This window comes from Mustela lutreola, chromosome 4 (genome assembly GCF_030435805.1).
Source record: "Mustela lutreola isolate mMusLut2 chromosome 4, mMusLut2.pri, whole genome shotgun sequence".
NCBI classification, from domain to species: Eukaryota; Metazoa; Chordata; class Mammalia; order Carnivora; family Mustelidae; genus Mustela; species Mustela lutreola.
This window is the reverse complement of record NC_081293.1, coordinates 88,103,987-88,121,314: the sequence shown is the minus strand read 5'-3', so window position 1 is coordinate 88,121,314 and position 17,328 is coordinate 88,103,987. Positions and strand designations below refer to the sequence as shown.

The following is a 17,328-nucleotide window of genomic DNA, read 5'->3' as shown; positions in this document are numbered from 1 at the left end:
AAAAAAAAAGGAAAAGTAGGAAGTGGTAAAGAGTTGTTATTCCTGGGGTATAAAATTGTGGGCAATATATGTTTACCTATATGTTTCCATGTTTCCAAACTTTCCATAGTTAATATGGTGAGCAGTGTGGGATAGAGGTTAGGAGCAAGGTCTGTGAAGCCATAAGGCTCAAGTTTGAATCATGTCTCTGCCCTTTGCGAGCTGTAGAACGAAGTAAGTTATTTGGGTTCTTTGTGCCTTGGTTTTCCCATTTTTGTGAGGATCATTCCTGTATTTAGGAATAATGCCTTAGAATAGGGCATGACATTTAGCAAACAACTGCACACGTTAGCTAAAATTATCATTATTACTATTATTACTTTTATAATCAGAAAAGAATTAACAATTCAGAAGTCATAGGTAACCTGATAAATAGCGGTTTCAGGGGCTGGTTGGATGGAAGCTAAACTGTCCGGAGTCAAAAGGGGATAAGAAAGTAGTCCTAGCAAGAACCGACTGCTCGCCAGTAGCTTCTCTGGGAGCACTTTTTCTTTTCTTTTTTTTTAAATTTTTTTTATTTTTTTATAAACATATACTATATTATTAGCCCTAGGAGTCCAGGTCTGTGAGTCGCCAGGTTTACCCACTTCCCAGCACTCACCATAGCACATGCCCTCCCCAATGTCCATAACCCCACCACGCTCTCCCTACCCCCGCCCCAGTTTGTTTTGTGAGATTAAGAGTCTCTTATGGTTTGTCTCTCTCCCGATCCCATCTTGTTTCATTTATTCTTTTCCTACCCCCAAACCCCCCACGTTGCATCTCCACTTCCTCATATCAGGGAGACCATGTGATAGTTGGGAGCACTTTTTTCTTAAGTGAATTTTCCTTTTATTTGCACCCATATATTTTTATTCGGTTGAACATAATTTTGAATTTCTGTTGTATGCTCTTATTTTAAAGCTAAGTAGAAGAGACCAACAAATTTCATCAATGTGTTTGATAAAATTGATCAAATAAAATTGATTGTAGTTAATCAGATTATTCTCGAGCTTAAAGTCTCAGTCTTTGCTCTCTTTCTTAACTTCCCTGGAGGGATCCTGGATTTACAAAGACAACAAGCAGAAATAATAAAATATTATACTCAATATCCATTTTGTGACCCAAACTATCATTACATTTCCTCTTTTTCTTTTCTTTTAAGATTTTATTTATTTATTTGACACAGAGAGACACAGTGAGAGAGGGAATACAAGCAAGGGGAGCGGGAGAGGGAGAAGCAGGCCTCCCGCCAAGCAGGGAGCTGGATGTGATGCAGGGCTTGATCCCAGGATGCTGGGATCATGACCTAAGCCAAAGGCAGATGTTTAACGACTGAGCCACCAGGCGCCCTTACATTTCCTTTCCTTAGTATAGAAAGATGTGTTATCAGTGTATTCATATGTCATAGCATAAGAATGTGGGCAAAGATGAAACCTTACCAATGTAGTCTCTAATCTATCCTGATTTACTTTACATTGTAAGCTTTACTTTCTCTCATTTGCCTTATCCACAGAAGGAGCTCAAAAAATGGGATGAATTTGAAGACATTTTAGAGGAGAGGAGGCATGTCAGTGACTTGAAATTTGCAATGAAGTGTTACACACCTCTTGTCTATAAGGGAATTACTCCTTGCAAGCCAAGTGATATTAAATCTAGTGTTCTCAGTTCCGAAGAGGTTCATTATGTCATTAAACAGGTAAGTGATTCCGTCTTCAACCACAGCTGGACTTGTTCATTGTCAGTAAGGAACAACACAGGTTTGAACCGCACAGGTCCACTTATACATAGTTTTGTTTTGGTTTGGGGCTTTTTTTAGTGTTTTTTTTTTTTTTTAAATACAGTACAGTACTGTAAATGTGTTTTCCTTATAGTTTTCTTAAAAACACTTTTCTTTAAAAACAGTCTATAATGCATGTAACATCAAAAATATTTGTAAATCCACTGTTGATGTTATCGGTAAGGCTGTCAGTCAAGAGTAGGCTATTAGTCACGTTTTGGGGGAGTCAAAAGTTACACGTGGATTTTCAACGCACATGGGGGATCGGCACCCAGCCCCCATGTTCTTCAAGGGTCAACTGTAGTCTGACAGGGAAGGATGCTAGTTGTACAATTACAATGAATATGATACAAGACACGCCAGTGGGAGCCCAGTGTACAGGGGCAGTAATTATAGGGCAAATGATTTTGTGTAAGGAATTAGAAAAGTGACTTTTTTTTTAAATGATGCCTAAAAGATGGTTAGTGGTTTTCCAGATGAAGTGAGTGAAGAAGTATTCCTAGCAGAGCAAATAACTTTTTCCCCATGGTTAAATCTCACTGCACATTAAAATTGCTGGAAAAAGTGTCAAGAGTCCCTGTGCATAGATCTCACCCCCATATGAATTAAATCAGAATGTTGGGGAAGGAGCCAGACATCCTAGTAATAGTTTTTTTTTTTAAATTTGACAGAGATCACAGGTAGGCACAGAGGCAGGCAGAGAGAGAGAGAGGAGGAAGCAGGCTCCCCGCTGAGCAGAGAGCCCGATGCGGGGCTCGATCCCAGGACCCTGAGACCATGACCTGAGCTGAAAGCAGAGGCCTTAACCCACTGAGCCACCCAGGCGCCCCCTAGTAGTAGTTTTTAAAGAAGCCCAGTCAAGGGGTACCTGGGTGGCTCATTTGGTTAAGTGTCTGACTCTTGGTTTCAGCTCCGGTAAGGATCTCAGGGTCGTGAGATGGAGCCCCTCGTTGGGCTTCATGCTGGGCGTGGCACCTGCTTAAGATTCTGTTTCTCCCTCCCTCTCTCTCTCAAAAAAAAAGAGAGAGAGAGAGAGAGAAGAAGGAGGAGAAGCCCTGTTGGTTCCAAAATATAGCAGAGCTTGGGAACCACCAGCACATTTTAGCAACTAGAGAACATGCATACGCAGAGTCCTAGAAGCAGTTTGGTATGACCGGACCAAAGAGAGCAAAGACAGGGTACAATGGAAAGAATGTAGAGAGCCAAACGGGGGCCGCATCACAGAGAGTTTTATAAACTATCCAGAGCAGAGGGAGCAGCTGGGCATCTCAGTTAAGTGTCTGACTTCAGCTTGGGTCAGATCTCAGGGTCTTGAGATCAAGCCCCACGTTCTGCTCCTGCTCAGTGGGGAGTCTGCTGGAAATTCTCTCTTCTCCACTCTCTCTCCCTCTGCCCTCCCCCTACTTGTGTGCGCATGCTCTCTCTCTCTCTCTAAAAATAAATAATAAATCTTATAAAACATCCAGAGGAGTTAGATTGAACCCACATACAGTGCAAAGCCAATGAAAGGTTCCAGATTGGAGTGTGGCCTGATCAGTTAATGTTTTAGAAACACCAACGAATGGAGACAGGAAGTGAGGTTATGATGCTCTTCCAGTAATCCCTTTGTAGGATCACAGTTGCCTAGACTGCGGTTGTAGAAACAGAGATGGACAGATTTAAGAAATTTAAGAGGTAGGGTTGCCTGGGTAGCTCACTTGGTTAAGTGTCCATGTTTGGATTTTGGCTCAGGTCATGATCTCAGGGTCGTGAGCTAGAGCCCTGCGTCAGGCTCTGTGCTGAGCATGCGACCTGCATAAGATCCTCCCTCTGCCCCTTCCTCCTCCTCTCTCGCTCCGTCTCTTAAGAAAAAAGAAGAAAGAAAAATTTCAGAGGTGGGGTAGACCTTATTTATGATCAACTGGATGAATGATGGGAAGGAAAAGAGAGACAGGATGACAGAAGCAGTCACTGAGATAGGGAACTTAGGAGAGGGATTGGACTTGGGAGAAAAGCTAGGTCTGTTTTGGGCATGTCATTTGAAGACATCAGATAGAAGTATTCAGGGGGCGCGATTACAGCTTCCTCATGGCCGGCCCTCTCTGTCACATTGTCCAGGTGCTCCCAGGCTTTGAGGTTTACCTGTAGAGACTGTGCTCCATTGACTTTGTTTGTTTGTTTAAGATTTATTTATTTGAGATAGTGAGAGAGAGTACACGAGCAGGGGCTGAGGGAGAAGGAGAAGCAGACTCCGCTGCTGAGCAGGGACCCTGATGTTGAGCTTGATCCCAGGACCCCCAGATCATGATCTGAACTGAGGGCAGATGCCTAACCTGAGCCACCCAGGTGCCCCTCCACTGATTTTTTTTTTAAAGATTTATTTATTTATTTATTTATTTATTTGACAGAGAGAGATCACAAGTAGGCAGAGAGGCAGGCAGAGAGAGAGAGGGGAGGAAGCAGACTCCCCGCCGAGCAGAGAGCCCGATGCGGGACTTGATCCCAGGACCCTGAGATCATGACCTGAGCCGAAGGCAGCGGCTTAACCCACTGAGCCACCCAGGCGCCCCACTGATTTTTTTTTTTTAAGATTATTTATTTATTTATTCGACAGAGAGAAGAGAGAGAGATCACAAGTAGGCAGAGAGGCAGGCAGGCAGAGAGGGGAAAGCAGGCTCCCTGCTGAGCAGAGAATCTGATGTGGGACTCGATCCCAGGACCCTGAGATTAAGTGGGTTAAGGCAGAGGCTTAACCCACTGAGCCACCCACCAAAGTGCCCCCTCTATTGATTTTTAAGTGGAATTTAGTCTGGCCTACAACCTCAGAGAAATTCTTTATCTCTGCTGTCTGTTTTCTTCTTTTTAAAAACATTTTTTTTAAGATTTTATTCATTTATTTATTTATTTGAGAGAGAGAGAGAATGAGTAGCATGAGGAGCAGAGGGAGAAGCAGGAGCCAGACCTGGGGCTCAAGCCCAGGACTTCCAGATCATGACCTGAGCTGAGGGCACACTCTTAGCCAACCGAGCCACCCAAGTGCCTCTGTCTGCTTTTTTATGATTTGAACGTATGACCTGTGCTCCTAATCCTTTTGGTTTAATCTGCCTGTCGTGATTTGTCTTGGGAGAAACTACTAGTCCTGTCTGACTCAGGCTATTTCATAAGTGAAGTAAAGTTTCCTTATCAGTTAAAACCTAAAGACAGTGGTTCTCAATACGACTCTTTGTTAGAATTACCTGGAGGGGGAAAAAAAAATTACCGCAGAACTTTCATAAGAAGGTTAGCTGTTATTTTCTACTAGTACGTAAACTCCATGAAGGCAAAAATTTTTATCTCCCTTATGACTCCCTTTTTTTTTTCTGTATTCTATATATTTATCTCTGTCTCCCTCTCTCTCTTTTTGCTGTATTATAGTGCCTAGCACATAGTACACTTCCAATAAATATTTCTTGAATGAATGAATGAAAAAAAATGCTTTTGTCCTGTCCACAGTGATTCTGATATAAATTGGTCTGGAATAGGACCCAGGTATCTCTTTCTTCTTTTCCTTTTTTAAAAGTTCCCCCAAGGAATTCTCATATGCAGGCAGGTTAAGCCTGACTGATATAGGCCAGTGTTTCTCAGACTTGGCTGTTCTACTGCGGAAAAAAAATAAATCACTCAATGTAGGTAGATTGGAATTGCTATAAATTCAGGATCATGCAGCACAGCTGGGCCTTCTGTGTTACCCAAGAATTCCTTGTTTCCCCAGGGAACTCTCTCCCGTTCTCCGAACTGGAGTGTCAGTGTCAGTCCTCCAACCGAGGACTTTCTGAACCTCCAGCCTCCGCCCCTTACCCTCAACAGGTGACATTTCTTCCTACTTCCCAAAGAAAATGTATACCGTTATATGACCACTCTCAACTTCATGCAATCAAGCTACGAATTTACCTGTATCCGATACCCTCATTCTCTTCTTCCCTCCAGGGAAAACAGGACAGGATGCTCTCTCTCCTGTTGGAGTTCAATCCCTCCCCTATTGCTGAGCTCTGAACTTGACCGGCTCCGTCCTCCTCAGGGACTTTGCTTATGGTCTCTCCCCTCAAATGTCTTCAACCTCTTCCTTTTCATTGGCTCTTTACCGTCATCCCTGAACTCGAGCAGTCCTCTTCCTGCCGAGATCAGCCTCGTTTGAGCAGATTCCTTCTCTCCTTGTGACTCGGCTCTTCCTTTCCCGCTTCTCTACTCTGGGAAGAAGTCGGCTGTGTTTGCCATACTTGGGGCTCTACTCTCTCACCCTCCTTGTACACGCAGCTCCCAGGCATCTGGTTTCTAACCCACTGTAATTGCTCTTTCCAAGACTGAGAATGATTCCTTCCTGATTTCTAAAATCAACCTTGTTGACACCCTTTGTAGCCCTTGGCACACTCTCCCTCCTTTGTTTCTGTGATACCATATTCTCCCCCTTACTACCAAAAATTTTTTTAAGATTTTATTTTTAAGTAATTTTTACACCCGCTGGGGGGCTCGAACCCACAATCCTGAGATCAAGAGACACAGCCTTCAACGGAACCAGCCAGGTGCCCCCCCCCACCAAATCTTTCTCATCATTCGTCAGTTGTCTTTGTGGGCTTCTTTCCCTTTGCCTGTCTGCTGCTCCTCAAGGTTTTGTTCTAATCCCTTCTTATTCTGCCTACTTACTGGGCTGTTTTATGTATTACCAGAATTGTAAATACCTTCCTTATGCTGATGTCTCCCTATTATATTTTTATAATATATTATTATAAATAACAATATGTAGTAAATAATAACTGGTATCTATTGCTTCAGCCCAGATCTCTTTTGAGTTTCATACATGTATTTTTATGTATTTTATGTCCACCGGCATCCCTACTTGGAAAATCCAAAAGCATCTCACATGCGGGATATCTGAGTCAAAGTCTTCGACCCTCCCACCCGCACCACTATACCATGTACATCCCCTACACCCACTTCTGCATATCTCCAAGGACGGCCCTTCCATATGCCTGCTGCTCCTACCAAAAATCTCCACGCCGTCTTCAGCTTCTCGCTTTTCCCTTCCTGTGCTGTGGGTCACTAAGAGCTGCTGCCAGTTTGCTCTCCTCAATAGCTCTTGTCTGTTTCTTTCCATCTCTGCTGCCAACTCAGGCTGCCTCTGTCTCACAGAATGCTATGCAGCCCTTGAAGGGCTTTCAGCCCAGGAAAGATGAGATTACTTCTGCATTTAGGATATGATCGCCAGGGGCAAATGGCTGGCTCGGTGGGTTGAGCATCTGCCTTTGGCTGAGGTCATAACCCCGGGGTCCTGGGATGGAGCCCCATGTCAGGCTCTCTGCTCAGCAGGGGAGTCGTCTTCTCCCTCTCTCTCTGCTTGCCTCTGTTCCTGCTCATGCTATCTCAAATAAATAAAAATCTTAGAAAAAAAAAGAAACCACTCTGGTTTGTGATGTGGAGAACAGACTGAGAAGGGACAATGCTGGGCGGGGAGTTACAGAGCTAATGCTCATCTTTTAATCTTATCTTAGGTTTCCAGGAAGAAGGATCTGGAAGGGGAGACATTTCTGTTGGGTGAATGAGAAGCCCGATTGCACAAAATAAGAGAATAGGTCATTCTCTGCTTCTGTGCTTTCCTCCAGTCCTGGAGAAGGCCCCTTCTGAACTGACCAACCTGCTCACCTGTGTTCTTCCATCTGTCCATTTCCTTTAGATCCCCTGAAGATTTGTCTGTCCTCTTCAGCCTTCTGCATGGGCCAGCACTTCCTGGTGGGGGGGTGGGCAGGAAGCCCCTTTCAGCCATGTATTTTTTTTTTAATGCTCCATTTCTCTTTCCCTTCTCATCCCACCTCCTCAAAGGTGTCGTGTGTCCTTCCCGTGCACCTTCCACGTTCAGCAGGTCACTGCCCTTGATTCCCGTAAAGGTTGTTATGCATCTCCAAGTGACCCGGTCCAGGGGGTCCTTTTAGTCTGCACTGTGTTTCTACTGTGCCCAGTTTTGTTGGACACTCTCCTGCAGGACCTCTCTTACCTTTACATCATGGTATCACACAGTACAGTTCTCTTGCCATTTTCCTTATTAGTCTCTTTACAAGTTCTTCTATCCCATGGGTAAGTGTTTGTCAAGGTTGAACCCTCAGCCTTCTTATCTTATCTTATCATCCTGCAGCCTCCCTGGTCCATTTTATACACTCCCGTCATTTCCATTTTTATCTGTAGTCTGCTGATTCACAAAGAGGACCTCTAGCCTTGGCTAGATAATCGGGGTTCAGACTCTTATCTCCCACTGTCTTCCCCTCTGCAGTTACTTTATACGTCTCCAAACACATCAAAATCAGTATAGCCACCTTCTCAACCCCTGCACAACACTGTCTTCTACACCTGCTCTCCATCCCCAATTTCAGGACGGCCCCACCATCCATTCTGTTGCCCGAAACAACCGAGCATCTCACTGCCCTTCCCCTTCCCTTCAGCCTATTATTGCCTTTTGGGGGCCTTTTCTGTTTCTCCCCTGAACTGTCGTGATGGCTTTCCAACTGTATTCCCTTTTCCTAGGCTTGTTTCCTGAAATCCATCCTTACCACCAATCCATTGATTCCTCTGTTCCCCTGAAAAAAGATAAAATACGAAGCTAGGGAGAGGTTGATTATCCGTTTGTGAAGGTACCAAGCGCCACAGAATTTAGCTTGAAATGGCTAATTTTGTGTGTGTTAATTTCACCTCAATTATTTTTTAAAAAAGAAGCTATTTCTCCACTGCATGTAATTGAGGTAACTGGGACTCCAGCATCCTACCCTCTCATCTTCTGGCCCACATCCTGGAACATTCTCCTCTGTGAAGGATAAATACAGTTTATCACATAGACACCGTTCTATCTCAGCGCGCTCGCTTAAGGGGTCAAATTGGAGTTCCTGAGGACAGAAGCTGCCTTACTTATCCCCGTCTCCAGGCCTAGCATACAGCCAACATGTTGTTCTCTTTAGAAAAAGATGTGGTGCCCTTCGGAGTAAAGAGAGTTCTAGTGTGAGGGCACTGGCTTCACTAGTTACATGGATACTTTGGAAAGGTTTGTCCCAGTGACCTGTAGATCTGATACAGTCTGAATGGTTAACTTCAACCTGATCTTCTATTTACTTTGTGTATTACCTTGTACGTTTACCTTGTGATAGCAAGGGGCAGGTCGAGCGGCAGCAATCCGCTAAAAGCACACTGGTTCATGGGCAGCAGCTTACTTCAGAGAATTTGGCTGTCAGCTTCTTCTTTTTTTTTTTTTTTTTTAAAGATTTTATTTATTTATTTGACAGACAGAGATCACAAGCAGGTAAAGAGGCAGGCAGAAAGAGAGAGAGGAGGAAGCAGGCTCCCTGCTGAGCAGAGAGCCCGATGTGGGACTCGATCTCAGGACCCTGAGATCATGACCTGAGCCGAAGGCAGAGGCTTAACCCTCTGAGGCACCCAGGCGCCCCTGGTTGTCAGCTTAACAAATCAGATGGAAAGGTGAGATGCTTTCCTCGAGGGCCTGTTCTCTTTGAATTACCATCTTTGAAGTTGTCTAAATAGGATCATTTATCTACTTGAGTTATGTTGGAAAGTAAATTGCGCCGGTTGAAATGAAAGCAAATGTAGCATTTTTGAGCTATGTAATAAGGGTCCGTTTGGAACTAGTTGTAGCGGTTTGAGTAAACACGAGTTCTGGCTTTTCTTCAAAGACACATCCCTGCTTTCCCTTTCTTTCTAGCTTTCTAAGGAATCCCTTCAATCCATCGATGTCCTCCGAGAGGAAGTCTGTGAGATTTTGGATGAGATGAGCCACAAACTGCGTCTGGGAGCCATCCGGTTTTTTGCCTTTGCCCTGAGCAAAATATTTAAACAAATTTTCTCAAAAGTGTGTGTAAATGAAGAAGGTATTCAGAAAGTAAGTATTGCTTGTTTAAAAAGAAACCTCTTCCGCCTCATGATTTAGTCAACTTTAAGACCTCTCACATTGCACGAAACAAGCAGGCCCTCGCCCGCTGGCTTCCTGGCTGGCGGAGGAGGCTTTGTTTCTCTGGAGAGTGGTACTTGTTTACTTTCGGACCTACAGACTTCAGACTAACTCACTTGGTCCAGTAAGACTTCCAGACTAACCTCATGTTAGGTATCTGCAAAGCTACAGAAGTAATACCAAGAATTTCTGTATACGACCCACCTGCATCCCCTTACAACATTTCCTTTATCCTCTCCTCAATACTCTGCTATGTTTTTCCCATAAGCAACATTCCCTTATGGTGCAGTTATCAGAATAAGCAAAATGACATTGATACAACACTAGTACACAGTACTATACAGCACTGATACAACACTAGTACACAGCAGTACAGACCTCATTCATATCTCATGGATCACCAGTTTTATCTTGTATAGTGCAAGAAATCCTACATGGGATTAACATTCAGCTTCTGTATCTCTTTCGACTCCTTTAATGTAGAACAATTCTTTAGTCTTTGTGTTTAGTTTAGGAAAAAAAAAAAAGACGGGTTATTTTGTAGCATGTCTTGATTTGGATTTGAGTGATGTTTTCTCAGGATTAGACTCACTCTGTAGAGCTTGGGCAGGACACAACATTGTATCTTTCTCCTTCAAGGAGTGCGTGGTGGCTGTCTGTCCCCTTACTGGTAGTGTTCACTTTCGTCATCTGGTATCAGCCGCTGTGAAGTTACCCTGTTTCCCTTGGCAATGAACAAGAATCATGTGAAGAGAGACTCTAAGGATGGTGAGGGGTCCTGGTTTCCAGCAGAGTCTCTGCCACAGGTTTCACACTGATGATTTTTCCTGATTGCCAGATGGCGATTTTTCTAATTGCATCACTCCAGAGTTATTTAACAGGCACGGTGTAGTCTTTTTTCTTCTGGAAAGAAGAGCTTTTCCTATTTTTATTCATTTATGATTTTTAATGTTTTGCCTCTTATTAAGAAGCTCTTACCTCCCTTGGCCTTCTTCCATATGTCTTTTAATGTTTTATTCAGTCATTTACTTTCATGTATTTCTTGTTTTCCCCTCTGATGACTATTCTGTAGTTTGCTGGGTTAGTCTCTGGCTCTGTCTCAGAGAATGTTTGTGGGGCACCTGGCTGGCTCAGTCGGTTGAGTATCCAGCTCTTGGTTTCGACTGGGGTCATGACCTCATGTGTCATGAGATCGAGCCCTGCGTCTCTGTGCTCGGCAGGGAGAGTCTGCTTGAGATTTTTCCCCTCTGCGCCCCACTGCACGTGCTCCTGCACTCTCTCACTCTCTCAAAGAAATAAATAAATCTTAAAAAATAAAAGTGCTGGGGCGCCTGGGTGGCTCAGTGGGTTAAGCCACTGCCTTCGGCTCAGGTCATGATCTCAGGGTCCTGGGATCGAGTCCCGCATCGGGCTCTCTGCTTGGCAGGGAGCCTGCTTCCTCCTCTCTCTCTCTCTGCCTGCCTCTCCATCTACTTGTGATTTCTCTCTGTCAAATAAATAAATAAAATCTTTAAAAAAATAAAAATAAAAATAAAAATAAAAGTGTTTGATACAGCCATCCAGAGAATGTTGACTGGCCACGTCTTCTTAACTGATCACACATGAGCTTGCCTTGGTGAATTTTATCTAGATTTTTTAAAAAACAGATAACACACTGATCCCAGAATATTTTTGAGGCTCAGAGCCTATGGAACATATCTGGAAGTTCAAATTCCTTCTAACTAAGGGCACCCATTCTTCCTGGTGGAAAATCCGGTATATAAATAGAGAAATACCATACCGCTCATTTGACCTACCAATGCAGATTTGTTTTTATTAATCTACCTGAGAGACAGTTTGTTTTCTCTTACTGCAACTCAATCGGTCTAGCACACTGCGTAACAGCTAAGTAGGCAGAGAGGCAGGCAGAGGTGGGGTGGGAAGCAGGCTCCCTGCTGAGCAGAGAGCTCAACACTGGGCTTGATCCCAGGACCCTGAGATCATGACCTGAGCCGAAGGCAGAGGCTTAACCCACTGAGCCACCCAGGCGCCCCAACAGCTGATTTTTTAATTCAGACTCACTTCAGTTCCACTCACAGCTTGGCCATTGATGAGACGCGTGACCATGTCACAACTGGGGAACCTAGTGCTTAGGCCTTATTTACAAATATGTGATACTAAACAGTGCATGTAAAATGCTTAATATGGTGCCCAATTAATATGTTAGTGATCATCTCTCTTATGATGATCTATAAAATGTACATTTTTAATGTTCTTGCAGTATGTGAGGTAATTTAACTAGAACTCTGACATAAGTTTTCTGTATGTATTAGGGAGGCATGGGTAGTATTCTTTCTGTCCATATATACCCGTTCTTCCGTTTGCTGATGTGACATGTGATTTTAATAATAGGAAAACTGAGAGTATTTGAACTGTAACTTTTCTTTTAAAGCTACAACGAGCCATCCAGGAGCACCCAGTCGTCCTGCTGCCCAGTCATCGAAGTTACATTGACTTTCTGATGTTGTCTTTTCTCTTATACAATTATGATTTACCGGTACCCGTCATAGCTGCGGGAATGGGTGCGTATTGTTTTTCTCCTCTTCTGCTTTCATTATTAGAATGAAAATAGTCACTGAAATGATTTTACTGGTGATTGAGAATGAGGATGCAGATCCCCTCTCCCTTCTGCTGTCTGACCCCATGTCGCAAATATAATAAATATATTATAAATATTATAATAGATAATTAATATAATAGATATATTGTAAATATAACCCCAGATAGTCAGGATTAGGTCTCTCTGTGCTGTGCTTCATTACAGACAGAAACAAGGATAAGTGCACACAGGGGTTTTGGTTTAGATTTGTAAATGAGATACCACTTGTATATATGACCTGCCTTTGCTTTTTTTATTTGTTAATTTATACGTGGTTATCTCTAAGGTCAGGAAATCTAACTTTTTTCTTTTACATATTTTTAATTATGGTAAAATACACAAAATGTTATGTCTGCCACCGTAACCATCTTGAAACATATAGTTTGGTGGTATTAAGTACATTCACGCTGTGAATCCACACACGGATCTCCACCTACTTTTCATCTTGCAGACCTGAAATTCTGTCCCCAGTCAGCACTGACTCCTGCTCTCCCCTCAGCTGCTGGCCACCACCATTTTACTTTCTGTCCCTAGGAATTTGACTGCTCTAGATACCGCATACGAGTGGAACTTACAGGATTTGTCCTTTCGTGGCTGGTTTCTCTCACTCAGGGCATGTACTCAGGGTCTGCTCATGTTTCACCATGTTTCAGAATTTTCTTCCTAAAGGCTGAGTCCTGTTTGGCTGGACTTAAGAGCACATGTTATTTATCCGTTGTTCTGCCCGTGGACGCTTGGGTGGCTTCCACATTTTGGCTATTATGAATAACGCTGCTATGAACATAGGTGGGCAAATGTCTCTTTGAGTCTCTGCTTTAAATTCTTTTAGGTATATACCCAGAAGTAGAATTGCTAGCTTATGTGCTGGTTTTATTTTTAATTTTCTTTTCCTTTTTTCTTTCCTTTTTTTTTTTAAATTTTTAATTTTCTTGAGGATCACCGTATTGTTTTCCATAGTGACTGTACCATTTCACATCCCACCAATGCAGTGCCCGAGGGTCCAGTTTCTCTGCATCCAACACTTAATTTCTTGTGGTTTTTGTGTTTTGTTTTGTTTTGTTTTTTTTAAGAGGAGAGAGAGAATGCAAGCAGGGGGAGGGACAGGCAGAGAGGGAGAAACAGGTTCCCTGCTCTGCAGGATTCAATCCCAGGACCCTGAGATTGTGACCTGAGCCGAAGGCAGACACCTAACCGACTGAGCCACACAGGAGTCCCTGTTTCTTGTTTTGTTTTAATCACAGTCATCCTAATGGGTAGGACATGGTACACAGTGTAATTTTGATTTACATTTCCCTGATGACAAGCAGTGTTGATCATCTTTTCATGTACTTTTGGCCATTTCTGTATCTTTTTTGGAACAGTTATCTATTCAGGTCCTTTACCCATTTTTGAATTGGGTTGTTTCTGTTATTGTTGTTCTTGAGTTGTAGGAGTTCTTTATGTATTCTAGAGAAGAATCCCTTATTAGATACATGATCTGCAAACATTTTTTCCCTTCACCCATCGAATCTCTCCCAAAGTTGGACTCTGCAGTCTGTCAGTGGATCCTCTGATGCACAGAAGCTTTTCATGGTGATGTAGCCCAGTTTCTTTGTCAGTGTCTTTTGTCCTCTGTGCTTTCGGTGTGCTGTCCAAGAAATCATTGCCACATTTAACACCATGAAGTTTTCCCTCTATGCTTTCTTCTAAGAATTTTATACTTTTAGGTCTTACATTTAGGCCTTTGATCCATTTCAAGTTAATTTTACATGCAGTGTAAGATCAAGGCCTAAATTCATGTCTAACATTATAACATTCAGCAGCATAGATGTACTGTGGTTGCAGTTCTACAGTATATTCTCATATCGGTACTTTTATTTCTGGAGGACTGATTCCTAAAAGCAGGATTGCTCATGCAAACATTATTTATCTTCTCCCTTTGGAGGGAGCCAGGAAAGTTGGGATTCAGGCATACACCTTGGTTAATAAATGCAGTCAACAGTAAGGTAAAAATTGCCAGGGACTTAAGTACTTTAAAAGCATTTTCATCCATACAGACATGTGAGGAAGTTCTTTGAAAGTTAGGGAAAATGGGAAAAAGGAGGGTTTTAAAACCGATGGTAGAATAAAGCATCCCAGAGTTGCTTTATTTAATCTGTGCCACTAAAAGAAGGCTGATATTTTTACCTCCAGGGTTAAAAAAAAAAAAAAAAAAAGGAAGGTGGGAGCTGATCTGTCCAGCTGTCAAGCTTGGAAGACACAGGCTGCTCTGTCATCAAGCAGAAGCAGTAGCTAAAGTACTCGATTATGGGGACGTCACCGAGCTTGTCAGGTTGCCTGTCGTGGCCCCCGTCTCAGGTCGGTTGGGTTGTAAACACGGAGGTGTGTGGGGGTGCATGAGGTAGCCTCCCAGTAGGCCTGCCCCCACTGTCCCTTCTCTCCCATGATTCTATTAGATACTTCTTCGGACAGATACTCAGCTCAGGAAATATGAGTAGTGATATCATCGTGTGGTCTTCTGATATTTCTTTACAGAATGTGGGTTTAGGTATTTATAGAAAGTTTCAGGATCTGCAAATACCGATGAACCCCTTCTCTGTGTTTTGTTTAGACTTCCTGGGAATGAAGATGGTCGGGGAACTGCTGCGGATGTCGGGCGCCTTCTTCATGCGGCGCACCTTTGGTGGCAATAAACTCTACTGGGCGGTGTTCTCTGAATACGTGAAAACCATGTTGCGGGTAAAGGCAGATAATATCCCAGTACCTTCAAGCCACATTTCCTTTTCACTCAAGCTTGAGCTTGCCATAGGATCTTACTTAAATTCTTCACTCCTGAATGGCCCACTTGGCTACTTGTCCCCCACAGTGTATTTCAGGCTAGGGGTGGGGGACAGTTTGGGGAAAGGAATCAAAAGAACCTTTTCTCACTTTGAGAGTAGGCAAAGGGTTTTGTGTTTTGTTTTGTTTGTTTGTGTTTTCTCTTTAAAGAATGGTTATGCTCCTGTTGAATTTTTCCTCGAAGGGACAAGAAGTCGCTCTGCCAAGACATTGACTCCAAAATTTGGTAGGTCCTTTTGAGATCGAAAGAATATACGTCCAGGTGTGGGGTCATCATAGCTGCTAAATATGGCTGGACACTTTTTTTATGGCAAGATCATTTTTTTCTTTATAAGTGTAACTGTTTCTTTAAGTTGTAACTGTTTCTATGTATGGGCTGGATATAATGTATACTTCCTATTTACGGACCCTCATTCCTCCACATTTCACTACATACAGAAAACCATTTCTCCCTGTTGACAGGTCTTCTGAATATTGTGATGGAACCATTTTTTAAAAGGGAAGTTTTTGATACCTACCTTGTTCCAGTCAGCATCAGTTATGATAAAGTATTGGAAGAAACTCTTTACGTGTACGAGCTTCTAGGGGTTCCAAAACCAAAAGAATCTACAACTGTACGTAAAGGAAAACCAAACTTGATTTTCCTTGAATTTAGAGAAAATGCTAGTTTGTACACCAGCTCCTTTCTGAACTTACTCTTCTTTGTTCCATTCCCTCTGTTTTGATACTATTAGGGATTGTTGAAAGCCAGGAAGATCCTCTCTGAAAATTTTGGAAATATCCATGTGTACTTTGGAGACCCGGTGTCACTTCGATCTCTGGCAGCTGGGAGGATGAGTCGGAGCCCATATAATTTGGTTCCAAGGTGCAAGACCTGTGTTTTCATAACTGATGTAGAAATAAGAATGAGCATCTGGAAGTGTGGTTGGGCTTCTTGAGTTGACCCCTCCTAGGACTGAACCTGGTTATCTGAGATCACATAGCAGGGAAGCTCCAGTTAAAGAACTATGTTTGCGGGGCGCCCGGCCACTTGGCGGGTGGAGCTTGTGACTCTTGATCTTGGGGTTGTGAGTCTGAGCCCCACACTGGGTATGGAGAATTACATAACAGGTAAAAAAAAATTTTTAAGAAAAGAATTGTATTTGCCAATTATACAGCCAGCCGCAGGATATATATGTCGAATACCCAAAGTCAGACGGTGCTGCTTGTTCTTCTCAGGAGAACCGGTACCCTCCTGCCTATACTATACTCCGCCACTTAGTACCCTGCCCATTCTGTGGGCAGGGCAGTGGCTGAGCACTACTAGTAGGTCATCCAAAGTATATGGTAAGTATTATTTTTGATCCTAGAAGGGATTACATGATAACGAATGAGGGTGACTCCCTACCCTCAAGGTTACAGTTTTGTTTTGTTTTGTTAAGATTTTATTTATTTATTTGGGGGGGGGGGGTAGTGGGAAGGTGGGGGAGGAGAGCAAAGGGAGAGGGATAAGCAGACTCTGCACTGAGCACAGAGCCTGACACAGGCTCGTGACCTGAGCTGAAACCAGGAGTCAGATGCTTAACCAACTGGGCCACCCAGGGGCCCCCAGAAGGTTGTAGGTTCGTGGGCACAGATATGTGTTAGGCCTTTCAGGCTGCAGGTACAGATATACACCTGGGTTTTCTTAACCTGGAGAAGCACACCTGGGGAAGTAAGGGAGACAGAATCCCTCTGCTCAGCCAGGCTGACTGTGACGACAGCATCACTCATCGTTTATCTGTCATGCCGGGGGCCCGTGGCCACTGGCGTACGTCACTAGCAGCTTCCTCCGCTCTGAAGCGGATGTTAGCTTTCCCTCTCGAGCTCTCAGATTGGGTCCGCCAGGTGTTCTCTAGGACCGGGCGCCCTCATTGGTCCTAGATTTCACGTGAAGCCACCTTATTGTGGGGCTGCTTTAGGTCCTGTACCTATTCCTGCTTCATCCCGCTCTGCACAGGCTCCGGAGAGCGTCTGATTCCAAGGTTGCTGACACAGGCCTGAAGAATCTGTCAGGCGAGGATGGTGGCAGTACGTGGCAGGCGACCTTGTGCTTTTTAGAAGGGTAGGGCGGCTGCCAGGCAAACTGGATGGCCTGTG

General features: G+C 43.6%; 1 protein-coding gene across 4 annotated transcripts in view; it reads left to right on the top strand.

Annotated features, from left to right (window-relative positions):
* GNPAT (glyceronephosphate O-acyltransferase) overlaps positions 1–17,328 on the top strand; it is a 36,333-nt gene that overhangs the window by 8,578 nt on the left and 10,427 nt on the right. For 3 of the 4 annotated variants that reach the window (XM_059170474.1, XM_059170472.1, XM_059170471.1), the window contains exons 2-8: positions 1,535–1,717; positions 9,510–9,686; positions 12,187–12,316; positions 14,984–15,111; positions 15,361–15,436; positions 15,673–15,824; positions 15,945–16,075. In XM_059170474.1, the coding sequence (XP_059026457.1) occupies positions 1,610–1,717; positions 9,510–9,686; positions 12,187–12,316; positions 14,984–15,111; positions 15,361–15,436; positions 15,673–15,824; positions 15,945–16,075 (902 nt within the window). In that variant the 5' untranslated portion in view covers positions 1,535–1,609. The remainder of the gene's footprint in view (positions 1–1,534; positions 1,718–9,509; positions 9,687–12,186; positions 12,317–14,983; positions 15,112–15,360; positions 15,437–15,672; positions 15,825–15,944; positions 16,076–17,328) is intronic. The other variant, XM_059170473.1, reaches the window with a different exon arrangement.